The 18,460-nt window shown below is 34.0% G+C and overlaps 2 protein-coding genes across 6 annotated transcripts; one reads left to right on the top strand and one right to left on the bottom strand.

Moving 5' to 3' along the window:
• Positions 1 to 181: 181 nt before the first annotated feature.
• On the bottom strand, positions 182 to 5,442 carry LOC107026676 (RNA-binding protein 48). 4 transcript variants are annotated; one of them, XM_027919220.1, is made up of 11 exons: positions 5,303 to 5,442; positions 5,124 to 5,207; positions 3,810 to 3,890; positions 3,382 to 3,521; positions 3,167 to 3,281; positions 3,016 to 3,091; positions 1,574 to 1,636; positions 968 to 1,485; positions 770 to 875; positions 567 to 680; positions 182 to 484 (listed from the first exon to the last, which is right to left on the bottom strand). In XM_027919220.1, the coding sequence occupies exons 1-8, from the start codon at positions 5,362 to 5,364 to the stop codon at positions 1,414 to 1,416; spliced, it is 693 nt and encodes a 230-aa protein (XP_027775021.1). In that variant the 5' UTR covers positions 5,365 to 5,442; the 3' UTR covers positions 182 to 484; positions 567 to 680; positions 770 to 875; positions 968 to 1,413. The 4 variants fall into 4 exon arrangements, with proteins under 4 accessions (XP_027775021.1, XP_015083218.1, XP_015083220.1 ...); XM_015227732.2 differs by having other exon boundaries at positions 770 to 1,485; XM_015227734.2 differs by having other exon boundaries at positions 567 to 875.
• Positions 5,443 to 10,532: 5,090 nt separating this feature from the next.
• LOC107028705 (polyadenylate-binding protein-interacting protein 6) lies at positions 10,533 to 18,339 on the top strand. 2 transcript variants are annotated; one of them, XM_015229872.2, is made up of 3 exons: positions 10,533 to 10,685; positions 15,932 to 16,356; positions 17,801 to 18,339. In XM_015229872.2, the coding sequence occupies exons 2-3, from the start codon at positions 15,955 to 15,957 to the stop codon at positions 17,969 to 17,971; spliced, it is 573 nt and encodes a 190-aa protein (XP_015085358.1). In that variant the 5' UTR covers positions 10,533 to 10,685; positions 15,932 to 15,954; the 3' UTR covers positions 17,972 to 18,339. The 2 variants fall into 2 exon arrangements, with proteins under 2 accessions (XP_015085358.1, XP_027774759.1); XM_027918958.1 differs by lacking the exon at positions 10,533 to 10,685 and adding an exon at positions 11,049 to 11,132.
• Positions 18,340 to 18,460: the final 121 nt, after the last annotated feature.

The raw sequence follows: 18,460 nt of genomic DNA, 5'->3' as shown, positions 1-18,460 counted from the left end.
CATCATCAGTTCAATTATGTTACTATTTGAATATATAAGGATGGTGTGTATATGCAACTGCCTTGGATCAGTGGATGCACATTTAACGATCAAAGAGTAAACTATTCCAAATTTGTAGTTTCCGTTGGACGTAGGAACATTGTTTGTGATTTGTCACCATCGCGATGTTAGCAGTGGCATATAGGGCGTAGGAACACATACTGCTATTACATTTTTTTAACTTCTTTGAGTCTCCCTTGTTAGAATACTAAGCTCATTCACTAGCAGCATCAGGAATTGGTACAACAGCAGCATTTAATATTTCAGAATGAAAAACAGAGACCTTTAACCCAATATCTGCACTACGGATTGTTGAAATTGCCTTGTGTGCACCCATATTTTCCCTAATTGTCCGGGAGGAAGAGGCTTCAGTTTATCAACTCTCGACTATTTGAGCTTCCATTCCCTGGAAGTAATGACTCCCTGCTGATCCTGTGTCTGCAGCCTACATATTGATTCTCTCCGATGAGACAATCTCACAGGTTTCTGTTATACCATATCCGTAAACAACAACAGCGAGAGCATACCTTATTGTATTCATCCATCAACTTCCTTCCCTAAAGGTGCAGCACCAGATCCAACATGCTTCAATGAAGTTAAATTATGATTCACCATAGGATTCTTTGCGAATGCTAAAACATCTGAGAAACAATCCATAAATACGTCACCTTGTACCCTCTCAATATCATCATTTCCAAGTCGAACTTATCCATAAACACAACAGCCTTACCCTTCTGCAACTGTGAATACAAAAAAATAACAGGACCAAACACATGAAACACTGAATGCTGCAATGTCACTTTGCTGTATCCCACAGTTACCGCAATTCATGTACCCTGCTTTATCAACTAGATCATTAAATGTTGAACATTCTAATCAGAATTTTCTGGAGACAGAAAAGCAAACTAGGCAATTTAAACCCATTGACCTTATCAAGCAGTTCAGGAATAGTGATAATAAGCTTGGGTTTCAATCTTTAACTTGCTTGGAAAATTCTGAAAACTGTATACATAGGATTATCAATTATAGTGATGAAATAACATCGAAGAAACAAAGAAGAAATTGGAGACTTGGGGGCTAAAATAAGAACGACATCATTTTCGTTGATACCTAGAGGCCAGTTGGTGAAGAAGTCAGACTAGAACCCATAAAAAGTATTGGTTTACAGATTCAGCATCAAGGGATGATTTTCCAGGAAGAGGTAATGTTACTGAATGGAAAAGAAACTATAGACAGATTTTCATATATTCTGGGGGAACACTAATCCATAGCCATATACTCTTGTCAAAACCTGCATAGGGTTTATACCCGTCTCCTGTTGTCAACTCGTTTTCGCTTGGATGGTTCTTCTAAATGTCCGCACTGGATTGTAATTTATATCCGTCTCCTATTGTCAACTCGTTTTCGCTTGGATGGTTCTTCTAAATGGTCAGCACTGGATTGTATCTAAAGAAGAACAGAATAAATTGTCAAATAAAATAAACAAGCACATCTAAAATCCAAGATCGCAAGTCAAAAGGCTAATAATTGTTACCTTATTTAGTTTATCTCTGACCAGCTTAACAGTTTGATTCATAGATTGTGAAGGAAAGTATTCCTGACATCATTACCAAAGTGGAGAAGAAACAGTCATTCTACAGAAATTCAAAACCAAGTGTCGTGAACTTGCATGCAGTAAGCAAAACTCACGCACATAGAGTTCATACAAGAGTTGCAAAGAAAGTTGAAACCAGGTAAAAAGGTGGTTCTACAACTAGAACTTTAAAATGTGGTGGTCTGACTGACCTGAAGAATGGAATAATCATTTTTAAGAGAATTTCTATCTCTAGGTTCATTCCCCTCTCTTCTGTAAGGGTCTCTTTGTTGTTCCTCCTCGTGTCTAGAAGTAGAATGAGAAAGGAGCAAACACTAAACGGAAAATGTATTATCTCTTAGGTAAATTACCAATTGAGCCTTTCTGCCGATAATTTGTTGCAGAAGAACTGGAAGGGGAGAATACAAGAAAAGAAGATGAGGCAGAACCAGAATAGTTGGCACCGTTCATGACCCTCACTAGCTAAACAAGCATTAAATTAACCCGCAGAACCAGAATAGTTGGCACCGTTCATGACCCTCACTAGCTAAACAAGCATTAAATTAACCCCAAAATGATGGGATCCAAGCTCCAGCCAGCTAGGCAGGCTTACCCATACTTCTTTGAAAACCACGGTGTCCAGCCTAGCTTGCGCACACTACCAATTCCGTGGGATACCTGCTACCTCCCACCCTCCCACCAGGTACCAGGTAATTGTGTCTACTAAAGGCTAAGACAAATGGAAGAAATCACCTAGTGTTTTTGTCTCCACTGAGATTTGAACCTGAGATATGATTCTCCTCTCACTTCATTGACCATTAGGCTTACCCATATAATGTGCAACCACGTAACCCGGTCTAGATAATCCTGAGTCCTCTCACCAACTCTGTGAGTCCCAAGGCTTAACTCACTGGCTTGAGTTCAGACCAACCAATGAAAGTTCCTAATTTTTACAATCCCAGCACTCACTACTGATCTAATATAGTGGTAATTCTCCATCTAGCATTATAAAAAAGAAATACACAGAAATCTTTTATGTTTATTTGAAGTCATTGCAATCCTTGCCAGAAAATTCTACCCCTTGAAACCTGTCTACAGCTTCCAATTTGCCAAGAACAGCACAAAATTGATTTTTCTCCCTTTCAGCATTCTTCTTGCCTTTGCTAATCCATCAATGACAAGCGAACAAAGGGATACTAAGTCTCCTAGTTTACCAAATAATAATGTCTCCTAGTTTCACAACCTAAGGAGATCTGCCAAAAAGTTAAAGATTAACATTATCTGGCAACCAACCCCCTGCTTCATAATATGACTATGGAATCTGATAATAATGTTAATATCAGTTGCCAAAAGTCAAAATCATATGAGGCATAAATGCAATACTTTTGTTACCTATGACTAACCTTGTCTGAAGAAACCATTGTTATGGGAGAACACTGCATGTCATGAACAGAATTACCCTGAGAACTCGAGCTCTGCCTGCAATGAAAATGTTTTTACTTTATTTTGATAAGTAAAATTCAAAAGTCAATTCAGAGCATCTTATTTAACTACCTATGATTAGAGCCAATTGATTGTGCAGTAGAATTCAACTGGGCTGGAGAGGAAGTTATCGAGGGCTCACCAATCATATCTGGCCGATATGTTGCAGATCCTTTCGACCTTCCAGCTGAAAGGACATCAACTCCAAAATAAGGTTCTAGGGGTCTACAAAATATAGGCAGAATTTTTCTCGTTGGACAAGGTAATTTCTAACTTTGGGTACTTACGATTTAATCGTGCTAAAACTTCCTTTCTCCTTGCTTCTAACTTCTCCTTCGTCTCGTGCAGACTCTCAAATTGAGGTGCATAAGAAACCTGTAGCTTTTTTCCTAGGAAAACAGACTCGTCCAGTTTCCTTTTGGCGAATCTGGAGTAGCAAATATGTAAGAATAACTAATGATGCAATATGAAACAAATGTGCATGTATATGGATAATTGCATGGAAACCATCGTCCAGAAAATAATGCTATGCTGGACCTGTTCCTTCAAAAACATTCTATTGTGTTATAAGGGTATTGGAGTCCATTTTGCAATACACAAATCTTGCCCTTTCCTTTAGCAGTTTAATGAGATCTTTCACAACACTATAAAAGAAAATACCAATATTCATTAACATATCTAGATATAACAGTTATGATCTGAACATCGTCATCACCTGGCATTGTCAACCCGGCAAAACCTGATCCAGAAGACGTCTGTAAATGGCTCACAATCTTCAGCATCCATTGGTTTACATCTAAAAAACCAGAAGAACGGTAATGATGAAGGTAACACACTAGAAGACATTATTGACACTACCAACTTCATCTTTAAGTTGTGCATCGCTAAGTACAATCACCATCCTGAGTTTATTTGTAAAGAAAAAGACTAACAATTACAAGATGCAAGGAGCATATAAGTTCAGCAAGCAGATAAAAAGGTATCCCCTCTGCCATCCCCCCTCAGCCAAGTGAAACAACAAAATAGAGAACAAAGAGCAAAATGTAGTATTAGTCCCACTACTATCTTTGTGTGTACTTTCTTTTTCAACTCTTTCATTTTGAAAAGGATTTCTCATTTTTGTTCTTAGACCCTCCATTTTTAACCTTCAATTCTCCAATATAGAAAAATTGATCTAAGTTTTAAATGGAATCAGCTGAGCTAACATCTTTGTAAAATTTTACATGACATGCTCTTTAGAAACAAAAAAGGCACAATCAACTTGAGTTATGTATATAAAGATAAAAACAAGCCAAAAGGTTTTAAATAGGAGTACATCTCCAATTAGTTGCATAAGGTCTAGGGAAGACAAATCTGCAAACATGGAATACTCTAACCTTCAGCAATATGGTGGACCATTTCAAAGGAAAGGAATGCAAGGATTTTTATAAGCAAATCAAAATCTATAGTTTTGTTTTAAGGTTTCTCACCTAGTGTCCGGTACCCGTTTTGGAGCCTAACTAATTCAGATTCACATCGAGAAGTCCCACATAGAGGGTAAATTGCTCCCTACCAAAGGCAACTCAATACATTGGACTCGAACTCAAGACCCTAGTTCAACCTTTGGTGGTCAGAATTTGTAGTTAGTACTTAGTAAAGATGTTTATCCTAACTGTATTTTTGGTGTAACATGACAATTGCAAGTGATACTGAGGTCATGGTAGAATTTTTGAGCTCATTACACTTATATGTAATGAAGCTATCCCTTGTAAATTCCCCTCAGCACCAGAAGGTGCTGCACAGTTAATACAAAAAAAAAAAAACTTTTTAAAATCAAAAAACAAATACTTAAGCTTCATCCATAATTTATTTACCCAATATTAACTTAGCACACGAGAAAACAAAGCAAATGATAATTTTACAATACAATAAATTCGAAATGACTACAAGTATAAATTAGCTACTAAGTAATACATTATTTCATGATAAGTAAAAATAGACGGAGTACGTAATTTTTTAAAGAAACTCATAATTAGGAGAAAAATCATACTCTTCAATTTCTCCGTAAGTGGAGAATAGTTGAGAGAGCTGATCACCACAACCCAACGCCGGAACATTCCTCACAATCAAATATCTGCAAAAACGTTAGTAAAAAACCTAAATCATCAAATAAATTTGAATTCGTAATTTAGAAGACGGAGATAAAACTAGGGTTTGATGAAAACGAACTTGGATTCATCGCAAACAGTGTAAACACGAACTGCAGGAGGCTCGTCTTTGTATCGAGGCATTGCACAATTTCACATGAAACTCAACCTTTGTCCTAATTATGTCACATATTTGAATCATCCATTTTTTTTTTTAAAAAATATTTTAAATTTATAATATTGTGTAATTTTTAAATAATATTGTTACTCCTTTGACTCAATTTATTTGACATTTATAAAATTTTCAGAGTCAATATAAGTTGTTAACTATTATAATTGATAGTTTTTCATGTAAGTCTGAGCATGTAAATTGTAGAGGTTCGAGTCTTATGCAAGACATAATATTGTAAATGAATTATTATCTTCAATAAGAGAGTTCGAATTGAATCGGTATATGAAATGTTAATTTTAGAATAATCATATTTAGAGTTCAGATCTATACCGTAAATCGGCTTGATTATTGTCATTACAAACATAAGGCAGACATATAATTTTTAGGAGTGAACATTCAGTATTCTCAAAATTCAATTTTGATAACTAAAAATAGATATTAAATACCAAACATTTAAAATTCGATCTGATACAGTAAATTAAAACTTCAATACAATAAATTTAAATTTAATTCAATATTTAGTGATTTATATCCACCCCTATTAAGTACATAAAAAAGGAAAAAGGAGAAAATAACTAATAGTACCCTCATTTATTAAGTGATCTTTTGATCTATTTTATTTTACTCCAAAATAAATATTTTTTAAAAAACATAATTAAGAAGGAATTAACTTTATTTTTCTAAATTTATCCTTAATCACTTGGTTTTTGTGTTATAAAAGTGAAAACATCCTTTTTCGTTGAGAAGATCTCATTTTATTGTGCATTAAATCTTGAGTGAGCAACAACAGCTAAATATATATACAAATCAGTTAATGAGATTGATATTAATTTAGATGATCTTTTAAAAAAAATAAAATAAAAAAATCATCATAATAAATATTTAATTAAAAAGGGCAACTTTCACATATAGCAAATAAAAAATTTATATTTGTATGCTATAGCAAAGTTTGCATAATTGTGCTCCATAGCAAACATAAAAACTGTATAATTCGCTATACATATACAGTTGAAGCAAATTGTATAAAACGAAATGTATAAAATAAGAAAGAGAAAGACACTTGGGCAGAAAACTGTATAAAAACGAAGTGTATAAAACGAATTGTATTATTATAAGTGTATAGAACGATTATACACAAATTGAATTTGTATAAAATGTGAAAGAGAGAAAGACAAAAGAGCCTTGACAAGGAATATACAATTGAATCGAATTGTATAAAACGAGAAAGAGAGAAATTAGATACAATTTGAAAATTGTATAAAACGAGAAAGAGAGAAAGGCAAAAGAGACTGAGTAGGGGAGTATTTTTATTGCATAATTATAAGTGTATAGGACGAAAATATATGTACTTGCATGTGTATATACAATTTTCTCACGCTTTATACAAACAGAAACTCAATTTATACATTTCGCTTCTGTTTGTATAAGTGAGAAAGGCGAGGCTGGCGAGCGAGATCTGGAAGAGGGGAGAGAGCGGAACAAAAATATATGTATTTATACAATTTTCTCTACTTTATACAATTAGAAACAATTTTTATACACTTGTGTTTGTATAAAAAGTGAGAAAGCGAGCCAGAGATTGGAGGAGAGTGGCGAGCGAGATATTTGAGAGAGAGGCGCCTGGCAATTTTTTGCAAACGTTTGCTATGGAGCACAATTAAATCAAACCCTAGCTACTCCATTTATTTTAGGTTATTAGTTTGCTATTTATATACAATTTTCCCAATAAAAAATGCAATCTTTTGAGATAATGGGAACAATGTAAAAGCATTTGTGAACCAAATATATATTACTATATGAAATCAAAGCCTTTAAAACATTATTGATTGTTGAAATCTACCACAATGAAATAAAATTAAAGATTAAGCAATTATTGTAATAATTTCAAGAGAAAACTAAACTTTTAATTTTCACCTCTTTGATTGTAGAATCAAGAATATGATGAAGATAAAGAGACGTAAAGTTTATTAAAAAGAATTCTCATGCTAATAAGCCTAATTGCCTAATTATTGTTTTGTGAGTGTTATAAATACAAATATGTTCTCAATTTTTTTAGGATGTGCATTATTATTTAACACTTCACATCAATCGCAAGTAATAAAAGGTAATTATAAAAAATACTTTATCAACATATATAAAATTGTTTCGTTCAAGAAAATGATATCCTTACTTAATTTTCGATATTTATTTGGCCAAAAGGTTAATGTAATTCAAGTAACTATTGATATTTCCTCGTGGACACATATTGTTAGATATCTCAAAATAAATATAAATAAGTAAGAACGAACAAAAGGAATAATACTTTAAGACACGTGAAATAGCTACTACTTTTAATATTCTAATAGCTGCATTTAACATTCGTAATAACTAATAACCATATAACTCATTTTTTAAGTAATGATATGATCCATTCAATCACCACTGAATTGTCCACGAAACGTTGCATACTCCTTCTTGGCTTGATTCTTTACTTAGGCTTCGGTGGTGGTGGTTGACATTTAATGGAGGTTTGAGTTTAAATTGTTCAATCGCTTGGGTGTTTAGATTACTTAGTGCATTTATTTTCATAAAGATTTGAAGCATTTAGTTGGTCCGAATAAGTTTTAGTCGTTAATTAAGATTTAGAATATAATCTTAATATCATTAAGAGGTATTCTTATGTGAATAATATTCACCATATATTAGTCTATCCACAATCACCAATTACCACCACAAACCAACACTTCAATCTCAGTACTATCATACAGCACCACCATTATATCGCCAATCACCTATGTCATTATAATTACCATCGTTACTAATCATTACTATCAGCTACTATCACACTTATCTCTTTTATCATTATAATTATATCAATTGCCATCATCACTCTCGATTCTGTAGCTGCTACCACCTCCACAAACACTACCACTACTACAGTTAATTTCCCACTACCAACAAACTATCTGCCATCATAACTTGCATCGCCGCTAATTAACTACCATCATACATTCTTCGTTCATCACCATGACCGCCCCCACCTCCACCATTACTATTAGTCATTACGATCAATTTCTACCACCAACAACCTATATTATCATAATGAACCATTGATAAATACCACAAACACATTATCAACCACCACACATCCTTGCGTCATCAACAACAACAACATCAACTACCAAATTGAAAAAAACGAAGGTGATTTTGGTTAGATAAAAGAAGGAGAAAAAAAACAAATGACATGAAGAAAAAAAAAGACTTGAAGTTGGAACAATCATCTACGAAAAACTAGTTGATGCTTTTTTTATTTAAAAAAAAAGTTAGAATTTTTTACACGTTTTTTTAAATTTTACTTTCAATTGTTATGACCTATCAACTTTTAGAGCGGAAATAAATTCACTTTTAAGTAATATATGAATATGTAAATAATTTGAGAGTGCATTCGACTTTTCGAGAAAATTTGGGTTGATTCTATGCCATCTCCATTAATTTAAGATAGATTTCTTTTTAGGAAAAGGGTCAAAAATATCCTCAATTTTGATTTATTGTTTAAATTTACCCTCGCTGTTAAAATAAAGTTAATTTTACCCATCGTTGTTAAATTAAAGTTAATTTTACCCCTTCTATTACTATTTTTACCAAATTTACCCCTCATTAGACGAATTGACTCAAATTGACCCGAATTTTAAAAATAAAACCCTATTCCTTATTTTAACACAATAACCCGACCCCATTCTCCCAAATCTTCTTTTTCATATATAATTATTGTTCTTGTTTAGATTTCAAAATCTCCAATGTATAAAAGAAGAAAATGTGTAACATTAGAGATTTCAAAAATCTCCAATGTTAGAATTGACCTCTGCATTATTTTGATGAAGTTGAATGGACAGTGATGATGACTACACGAAGGATGGGACCCTGAACATCTATAAAAGACCTGCTAACAAGAAGAAAATCGGAACCTGGAAGGCCTGCCCCTACATCCTTGGTATGATGTTTCACTTAATCCACAGAAGTAATTGTGTTAAAATGATGTCTTTGATATGTTTAATGGAGATTTGGCAGAATGAGTAAATGGGTATAGGAGATTTGGAAAATTTTTAAATAGAGTCGGGTTATTGGGTTAAAGAATAGGGTTTTTTAAAAAAAAATTGGGTCAATTTGGGTCAATCCTTCTAATAAGAGATAAATTTGGTGAAATTAGTGACATGAGGGGTAAAATTAACTTTATTTTAACAATAAAAATAAATTTAAACAAGGGAAAAAGGTCTGATATACCCCTCAACTTTGTCATTTAGAGCTGATATATCCCTTGTTATGAAAGTGACTCATATATACCCTTACTTGTAAACAAATGGCTCACATATACCCTTTTCCTCTACTAAAATGAAAAAAAAAATAATTTTAATCTAAATTTTTATTATTTTTTTCTAAGAAAAATAATCTCATATGAGTAAATTTAATCCTCGTTAAACATATTTTTTTTTGACTTTTTTTTGTTTCAATGACTAATTTATAATTATTATTTTGATAATCAAATTTATTTATGTTTCACTAATATTCTTGTAAAACTTATTGTAGATGACCAATTTTTTTCTTCAAATATGAAATTAAATTATAATACACACAAAAAAAATAATTTAATTTTTTTTTCTTTAAACTAAGGAATGAAAGACAAAAACAAAATAAGAATAAGAAACTCAAATAATTATAATAAAAGAAGTCAAAAAATAATTTATGTATGAAAAAAATTAAAATATACCTTGAACTTTGATAGAAGAATCATATATATCCCTAAATAATTTTTTAAAAAAAATTAGAAGTAATAAATATAAATTTAAAACTAATTTTTTAACTTCCGTTAAATGAAGGGTATATGTGAGCCATTTTGTAATGGCAGGGGTATATGTGAGCCGTTTGTATAACGATAAAGGCATATATGAGCTATTTTTATAACGAGCTCCAAATGACAATGTTGAAGGGTATATCAAACCTTTTTTCCTTTAAACAATAAATCAAAGTTAAGGGTATTTTTGACCTTTTCCCCTTTTTTTTTAAGGGCCAAAGTACTATTTCTCTAAACTTGAGGGACCGACTATTAAGTGACCAAATAACCGGTCTCTTCCCCCTCTCTCTCACACACATATATATATATATATTGAACGACAGTAGACCTGTTTCTCATTCTCTCTCTATTTTCTCAATTTTTCTCAGAGAGAAGGAGATTCCCTTGTAATCTTTCATCGATCTTTCTTCGTTTTCTCGGCGAAATTTAGGGTTTGAATCTCGCTGTACGATCGCTATTCCGAAGGTCAATCCCTTTCTCTTTCTCTTTTATCTTTTCTCTATCCGATCACTGATCCATTGATTGATCGCTAGCATCTTTGATTGCCTACAGTCGCGTTTGTTGTTTTTTCGTATCTTTTATTTGTGTTTATCTGTTTTTTCTTGAATGATTTGATTAGATTTTGGTGATGTGTATCTGTTCGTCGGTTGTTGCGGATGATGATCTTGTGTTGTGTTCGCAGTTGTTTCTTTGTATATGTATTTTCTATGTCTAGGGTTGGTATTTTTGGCTTGGTTTAATTTTTTTCTGGTTGTTTGAAGGTTTGGTAAAGTTAGGTCGTGAAAATTTTCTAGTAGTATTTTTTTTACCCTTCCTGGGAGCTCCCACCTTTTTTGGCTTGGTGACTCAGACTACAACGTTAGGGTTCGAGGTGCTCCTTTGGTGACTCATACTACAGCGTTAGGGTTGGAGGTGAATGGTGTTTATCATTTAAGCTATGCTTTTATTGAATATTTTTCTGTTGGTTGTCACCACGTGAGGTTTTCTCTACAAAATGTTGTTTTATTGCTGATTTGGCTCTGTTGGATGTGTTGTGCGATTATTGGCTAGGAGAATTTTATAGTATTTTTGGGAAAACTCGAGAAAGTTGTGTATGTTCAAGGTTGAACTTGTAACATCTTCAAGCTTTTGCCTTGTATGAATACTAATTGAGGTTGAACCTCTTCTCTAGGTTTTTCCGTAGAAGGGTTCATAAATTTTTTTTTTTGGGAAACTTTGAGGAAGTTATGTGTTGGTAACGTTTAAGAAACAATAGACAGTGGTTGATGCCAACTTCGGTCTTCGTCAAGGAACCTATATCTGTGACCTTATCATGTTGTGATAGTTTCTTTTACTTTGTGGATAACATGCAAAAATATTCAAAATATGTCCATTAGAGACTGACATCTAGCTTTTCTAACATTTAATGTAGAAATTGTGTTTTCTTTTCAATGGTTTTCTTAGTCTACAAAGTGGTGGTTAGACCAACTATGTTGCATGAGGTGGAGTGTTGTCCAGTCAAGAATTCTTATATTTAAGATGTAAGTTGCAGAAATGAGGATGTTGTGGTGGATGTGTGTGAGCATACTAGGAGAGATAGGATTAGAAATTAAAATATCCAAGGCAAGGTTGGAGTGACCTTGGTGGAGGACAAGATGTGGGAAGCGAGACTGAGATGGTTCTGGCATGTGAAGAGGAGATGTATGGATGCACGCGCTCCAGTGCAGAGTTGTGAGTGGTTGGATGTTGATGGTTTCAGGAGAGGTAGATGTAGGCCGAAGAAGTATTGGGAAGAGGTGATTAGGACATGATGTAGTTGCACCTTACCGAGGACACGACTTTAGATGAGAGGTTTTGGAGGACACAAATTAGGGTAGAAGGTTAGTTGGTTGCTTAGCATTGTCACCCTTATCCTTCCATACTAGTAGTTGTAGTACTTTGTCTATAGTTTCTTGTTCTTTGATTTTTGTGGCATTCTATTGTCTCTTGTGCTTCAATTATCACACTCTTTTATTATAGTTTTTTTTTTCCTTTTCATCATGCTTTGCTTTGTCATGTTTTCTATAATATTTGCTTTGATATGTTTTTTCTTGAGCCGAGGATGTATCGGAAACAACATCTCTACCTCCCAAAGTAGGGTAAGGTCTATGCACTCCACCCTCCCAATATTCTACTTGTGGGATTACACTGGGTATCTTGTTGTTTTCTCAGTCTAGAAGAAATATAAGTAATTCGCTACAGTTTGTTGGTTTATCACATGGAAAACTAATGTTATCTCTCTTGGCCCAAAATCTCTTGAAGCTGTTTGAGGTGGACTTGCTGCTTACATGTGTGTTTACCAACATATAGTGTCTTTTTTGGGGGGTTGGGGGATAAAGAACAAAATTTTGACCAAAATTCTGTCTGTGAATTTTAGGTCGTGTGCAAACTTCTGAACATAACAAAGTTTCTGCGTGCAGGGACTAATTCTGTGTTGTATTTTTAATATTTGATCCATTTTCTTTTCAGAGTAAGTGTTCTTCTCTGTATTAGATGCATTATTTATCGGCGAAGCTTTTCAGTGAGAATGTATAGGTTCTTTTTCTGAATTGGATGCACTGGTCATTAAGTCATTTATTGCTCAAGTTTCCCAATGTGGAATTATGGGGTTGCTGCTTTTTTCAGATTTTAGCTGGGTTGCACATTCATTGCTTCTCATCGAGATAGTTGGTGTAATTTAGCCTTGTTTATTTAGGTGCAGCATAATTTAAGAAGCTAATAATTCACAACTTTATACCCCAACAAAAGAACCCATCCCCTGAAACAAAAAAAGAGAGACCAAAAAGAAACCAAAACAAATGCCACCCTAAAAGAGGATCCTATGTTTCTCCTACTCCAAGTGTTTTTTTATCATCTGAATTAGCCTGATTTTCTTTCTTTTGGTGAGTAAAACCCAAAGAAATACTTGTAACTGTGCTTACCTTATAAAAAATATGGTAACAATCTTTCTACCTTCACAAGTTAGGTGTAAGGGCTGCGTACACACTACCCTCCCCGAACCACTCTTGTGCGATTGCATTAGGTATGTTGTTATTATCTAAGAAATAAATAATCGTAAGTGCTTTTGTCTAGAGAAAGTACAGTTAAGTTTGTAGAGCAAACTCCACAAAAGCATCTGAAAACTTGGGTAGGCTTCAAATTTCCCAAAACAAACAGATAAATAAGTTTTATTTGCCTTTTTCCTTTTTTGAGTTCTGCCAATAAATGATTGAGCAAATTGAGCATGGCTGCGTGATGACCATCATCAGTTTTAGTAACTGTGCAGGTAAGATCTCTTCGAAGTATCTACTTCCTAACCTGGACTGTGTCTATTAAGGCATAAGATTGCAGTTTTCTTCTTTTGTGTTTCTTAACTCTGCTCTCATTTTAATTCTATCACCTTTAAAGTGTACATGATGAGACATGATTTTTCAAACTTAAATAATGATTGAGAAGGTGAACGAATCTATGTATCTTCCTATATAGTTCCTATATCTTTCTGAAGTATCAATTGTTATTATGGCTCTACAACTGTAATTCCCATTACAAAGGATTCAGTAATAACACTTATTTTCTTGGAAACAATCAAACAAGTAGTACACACCCCACTCCACCACCTTGGAGGACTGATGCCCCTTATCATAGCCTCTAGTTCCTTATCAGAAAAGTATCCTCCCCCAGGATAATTGAATGAAAATGAAATTATTATTTACCTCCTATTTAATTTGACTTTCACCTAGTTGATTCAACTTGCTGTGTCCAGGCCATCCCTTGTATGACTAGTCAACTCTTTGCAGATTTTTTTGATAAGATAAGTAATAAATAGTCAACAATTGCACATTGGAGAGTAAATGACCAAAAACATCCCTTAATTATAACCAAACTTAAACTACATCCTTATATTATAACAATGAATAAATAACATCCTTGATCTATCTTAGAAGTTACAAGTTATATCCCTCTCTTAGTTTTCTGGCAAACATTAACAGCTTCAAACAGAAAATATGCCATGCACGTGACTTATCCCTACAAATCTACCATTTTTGTCTCCCCTCCCTAGTTTCTTCAGCAAGGAGTGAAAACATAAGTTGACTAGCTATTGACGTTTCTTTCATTTTCATCATTGGAAAAATATAGACAGGAAAAAGTGGAAGATAAATACTACACCCATAGGCCATACCTGCCTTACCAATAGCAGTAATATATATGCTACAAGGAATAGTTATTAGTGAAAAATATTCTTTTTCTCCTTAAAATAGGAAGATCTTTATATAGCTTTTTTCATCTATATTATTCCAACATTTTTTTGGTATATTATTCCAACTTTAATGTTTAGTTAAAGTAAATATAATATCGTGTGTAAATGAGATACATAATTTGTTTTTTAATAACAATACCAACATATTCGGTGTAATTCTATAAGTGGGTATGAGAAGGTAGTGTGTATGTAGTCTTACTCTTTTATTGTGAAGATTTTTATAGTTAATAGTTTACTTTGTGTATAAATGAGATACATAGTTTGTCTTTTTCCTTTATAACTTGAAGACCTTTATATATAATTAATTGTTATTCACTTGGAATTCATAAAACAGTTTAAAAGTTTACTAATAAATCAATTATTTACATATTGAAAATAACAAACATATAGATACACTTGTCATTTTTTGGTAAGAATATTATTGTATTAATGTTTTGTTTCTACAACTGAACAACAATGTATTGATTTGATATTAAGATTTGGTGAATCTTTTTGCATTAAGAGTCCAAATGGCATACTGTATGAGAAGGTGACACAAGTGTTGGTTTGTGGGATAGTCATGTGCTTCTGGTTAGTAGCTTGACATAAAACTAACGGAGGGAAGTAATAAGTTTTTGGATAGTTTAGGATGTTTTTTGTTTATTATGATAGAGCAAGGATGTAGCTTAAGAGTTGAGTATAATTGAGGGATGTTTTTGGCCATTTACTCCACATTGGACCCTGCTGTCTTAAATTTTTGGTATTCTTATCTGCTTGAGTTTTTTCCCTCTGTATTTGGGTCTGAAAGGTGGATAGGGTATACTGGGTGAAGATCTTGGACTTGTTTGAAGATTTTGCGTTTATAACTTTGGCTGGAACTAGGAATAAGGATTAATGTTGATGGCCACCAGTCCTGATTATTAAAGTATTTTTACAGAAAGTATATTCAAATTCATAGAAATAAAACAACAAAAGATTTCTGAAGTATTCTGTTGAAGAGATCCTCCGTGAAGTAGAGTGTTGCAGATATTTCCAAGTGAAGTGTAACCATACACTATGAGTTTGTAACATTTTTCAGTGTCCAACAGACATATTTTTGTTGTGCGGTTAAAACGGTGAAGAGGTGAAGAGGCCGAGATGATGTTTTTCTTTTAATTGCATGTGCATGTCTCTTGGATCTTGTCTAGTTTTTATCTGGATATCGTGTTAAGGTTCTGAGGAAGGGTGAAGGGAGTTTTGCTTCTTTTAATTGCATGTCTCTTGGATCTTGTTTAGTTTTTTTCTGGATATTGTGTTAAGGTTTGGAGGAAGGGTGAAGGGAGTTTTGCTCTGCTAATAGAGTTAAAAAAAGTAAAAAATTATGAATGTCTGAGTTAATTTTGATGTCTAATAAAAAGTTAAATATTTAATCTGCACAATATGTTTGGGACATCTGTAACTCTTACCATTGTTGACTGTTCTTACTGTTTTGCAACAGTGAACTCTATATGCACGGCACCAATGAAGACAGGAACATCAACTTTGAACCCCTATGCAGACGCATATGTGCCTATTTCGAAAAGAGGGGCACCTGATGGAAACAAAGAAGCTAGATCTCCAAATGAGTTCAAGAGTGGAAGTGAGGCTGTTTGGTTGGCACCTGGTGTGACAGCTGTGCGAAATCAACTGCAGACTCCCCAAATTGCTGATCAGTATAAACTGAAAGACTTCTCAACTTATGGCTCGCCATCACATAGTCCAGTAGGAACTATGGGTAAAGAAGTTCTGGGTGAGGAATCTTTCATGGATTTGGCTTATCTTCAGATGACTTTTCCTGGAATGTCAGATGAGTCACTTTCTGAGGTCTATTTGGCAAACAGTTGTGACATTGATGCTGCGGTTGACATGCTGAATCAGCTTGAGGTGAATTTTCTGTTTTGAAGTTTATTCTCATCCTAAATTAGTTTCACTATGAATGCATACCTCGATCCATCTACCACACTCCGAGTTCTGCATGTCTTCATCATGACTGCTGCATCCTGCCAATAAATTATTAAACAATATTCAGCATCAAAATTGCACAGCCTTTAAAAAGTGGAACATAATTTGAGAGACTTGGAGAAGCTGTGTTGTTGAAAATAACTAATGTTGTTGTAAATAATCTTCATCCAACTCTCCTCCCTTAACATGCTGATTTGCTTTCATAACATAGTAGGCCCCATGATTTATAATGGATGGAAATTACTGCTAATATTACTGAAGTTGTTTTTATCACGACATCCCATTGTGGAAAAGAGGGAAAATAGCTCCTTTATTTTCTCCTTATGGGGTTTTTGATAGGTCTCATATTATGAGCTAGCTTTTGGAGTTGAGTTTGCTCAAGATCCATTTGCATAGCATGATATTAGAGCTAGACTTATCCTCATTCTGGATTTAACCAATGTTGGTCCCCCGATTATGTTGTCCACGATTTAGCTGTCCAATCTGGGGAAGGAGAGGATGTTAAAGTATCCGTTATTGGTTCAGATAATGGGTTTGTCTCCTTGTTCAGTCTTTGGGCAATCTCATCTCATGATCTAGCTTTTGGGTTGAGTCAGGCCCAAGGTCTAATTTCTTAATAGGAACTATTACTGGCCAATGGAAGTATGGGATTGTATAAATTGTTTTATCTTATAGTTTAAGCATATGTGGCAAGTTTATTGTCTTAAATACTAGTGGGGAATCCCTACCTGTTGCAAAGTCGGCGCCAATGAGGTGCACCCTTTACCAGATAACCAGTCCCCCCAAAAAAAAATTAAGAAAAAAGACAGTAGCAGGGATTACCTCATTGCAAAGTCGGTGCCCAATAAGTGCACCCTTTACCATATCACCCTACCCCCCTGGCACTCTTTCTATTGTTTGGTTTTCCTTTTTTCCCTACTTGGTGCAAAAGAGTGAAGCATGTAAAATGTGAACATACCAATGACATGAGTAAGTTTGTATTTTGTTTTATTGAGAGAAGATAATTTAACTTTGTGGTTTTCATTGCCTGATATCTAGTATGTGCTCTTTTAGCTGTATCTTTGACACATCTATTAAACTGTGGGGTGTTAATGCAAGAAGGACCATATTTTTCCTGTTCTCTTAGTGCTGCTCTAAAGGAATACAAGGCTAGATTAGTGGCAAGCCATGGTCTTATTTCTTTAAAGCAATTCTGAATTTGTGATTTATTATTATGCAAGGCAGTGTAGGTGGAAAAGGTGCCATTTTCAAGGTTTCGCCCCCTTAATTTCCATATATTGAATACTCTATCATGCCAAAATATAATTGATTTTTGCTGCTTTAACTCTCTGGATCTGATGGAGATGCTTCTCTTTTCTTTTTGAAGCTCTACTCTAGTGATGATTTTGAAAAGCTTCCAGACAGCCTTGACATTGGTGATGTGTCAGACTCAGGGTTCTCAGGCGATAATTCATCTCAGAAATTGAAGACAGTGATAGGCGAAACTACTACAGTTGCTTCATCATCTGGTTTATCAGACTCGCGTTCAGGCAGTTAAAGATGGTTGTGCTGAAGGTGTTTGTTATGGTCGTGTAGATATGGAAGGTGTGGATACTAAAGGATTTTTTTTTGGTTGAAATTCTCCATAGATACAATACAATACATCTTTCCCTATCATTGTATAGGTTGGCTCCTTATACTTGTGTCTTTCAGCAGTGAATTCAAGCTCGCTCTTCACTAGATAAACTAGTGAACAATTTTTTTCACTTGACAGACTTAAATATCTGCAATACAGGAGAAGAATGGTTTCCTGTCATAGAGATGTTTATATCTTGTGCAAATGAAATCTCTATCGACATACATAGATATGTTCAAACTGTTGATACCAGATTTTTGATGAGAAAAGGGTTCCTTGTTTTTTTATTATCTTCTTTGGAATATGTGATGAGTTGATGGTGCAATCCTTCAACAATGTCTGATTGCAGGTATATGTTGCCAGCGTAAACAACTGACAAGGGATTGTAGGTACCAACTGCAAATCTATAAG

The sequence above is a fragment of the Solanum pennellii genome, chromosome 8, assembly GCF_001406875.1.
Source record: "Solanum pennellii chromosome 8, SPENNV200".
Taxonomy (NCBI): domain Eukaryota; kingdom Viridiplantae; phylum Streptophyta; class Magnoliopsida; order Solanales; family Solanaceae; genus Solanum; species Solanum pennellii.
The sequence above is the reverse complement of the archived record's forward strand: the minus strand, read 5'-3'. Positions and strand labels throughout refer to the sequence as shown.

Bases quoted from the DNA above. Each gene is read 5' to 3' on its own strand.
- LOC107026676 (XM_015227731.2), bottom strand. From the start codon at position 5,364: ATGCCTCGATACAAAGACGAGCCTCCTGCAGTTCGTGTTTACACTGTT. The intron at 3,891-5,123 runs GTATGATTTTTC...CTGGTTTTTTAG, and splicing joins ACTTACGGAGAAATTGAAGA to ATGTAAACCAATGGATGCTG. The intron at 1,637-3,015 runs GTTAGTCATAGG...TAATGATGTCAG, and splicing joins CAATGGTTTCTTCAGACAAG to GAATACTTTCCTTCACAATC.
- LOC107028705 (XM_015229872.2), top strand. From the start codon at position 15,955: ATGAAGACAGGAACATCAACTTTGAACCCCTATGCAGACGCATATGTG. The intron at 16,357-17,800 runs GTGAATTTTCTG...TTCTTTTTGAAG, and splicing joins ACATGCTGAATCAGCTTGAG to CTCTACTCTAGTGATGATTT.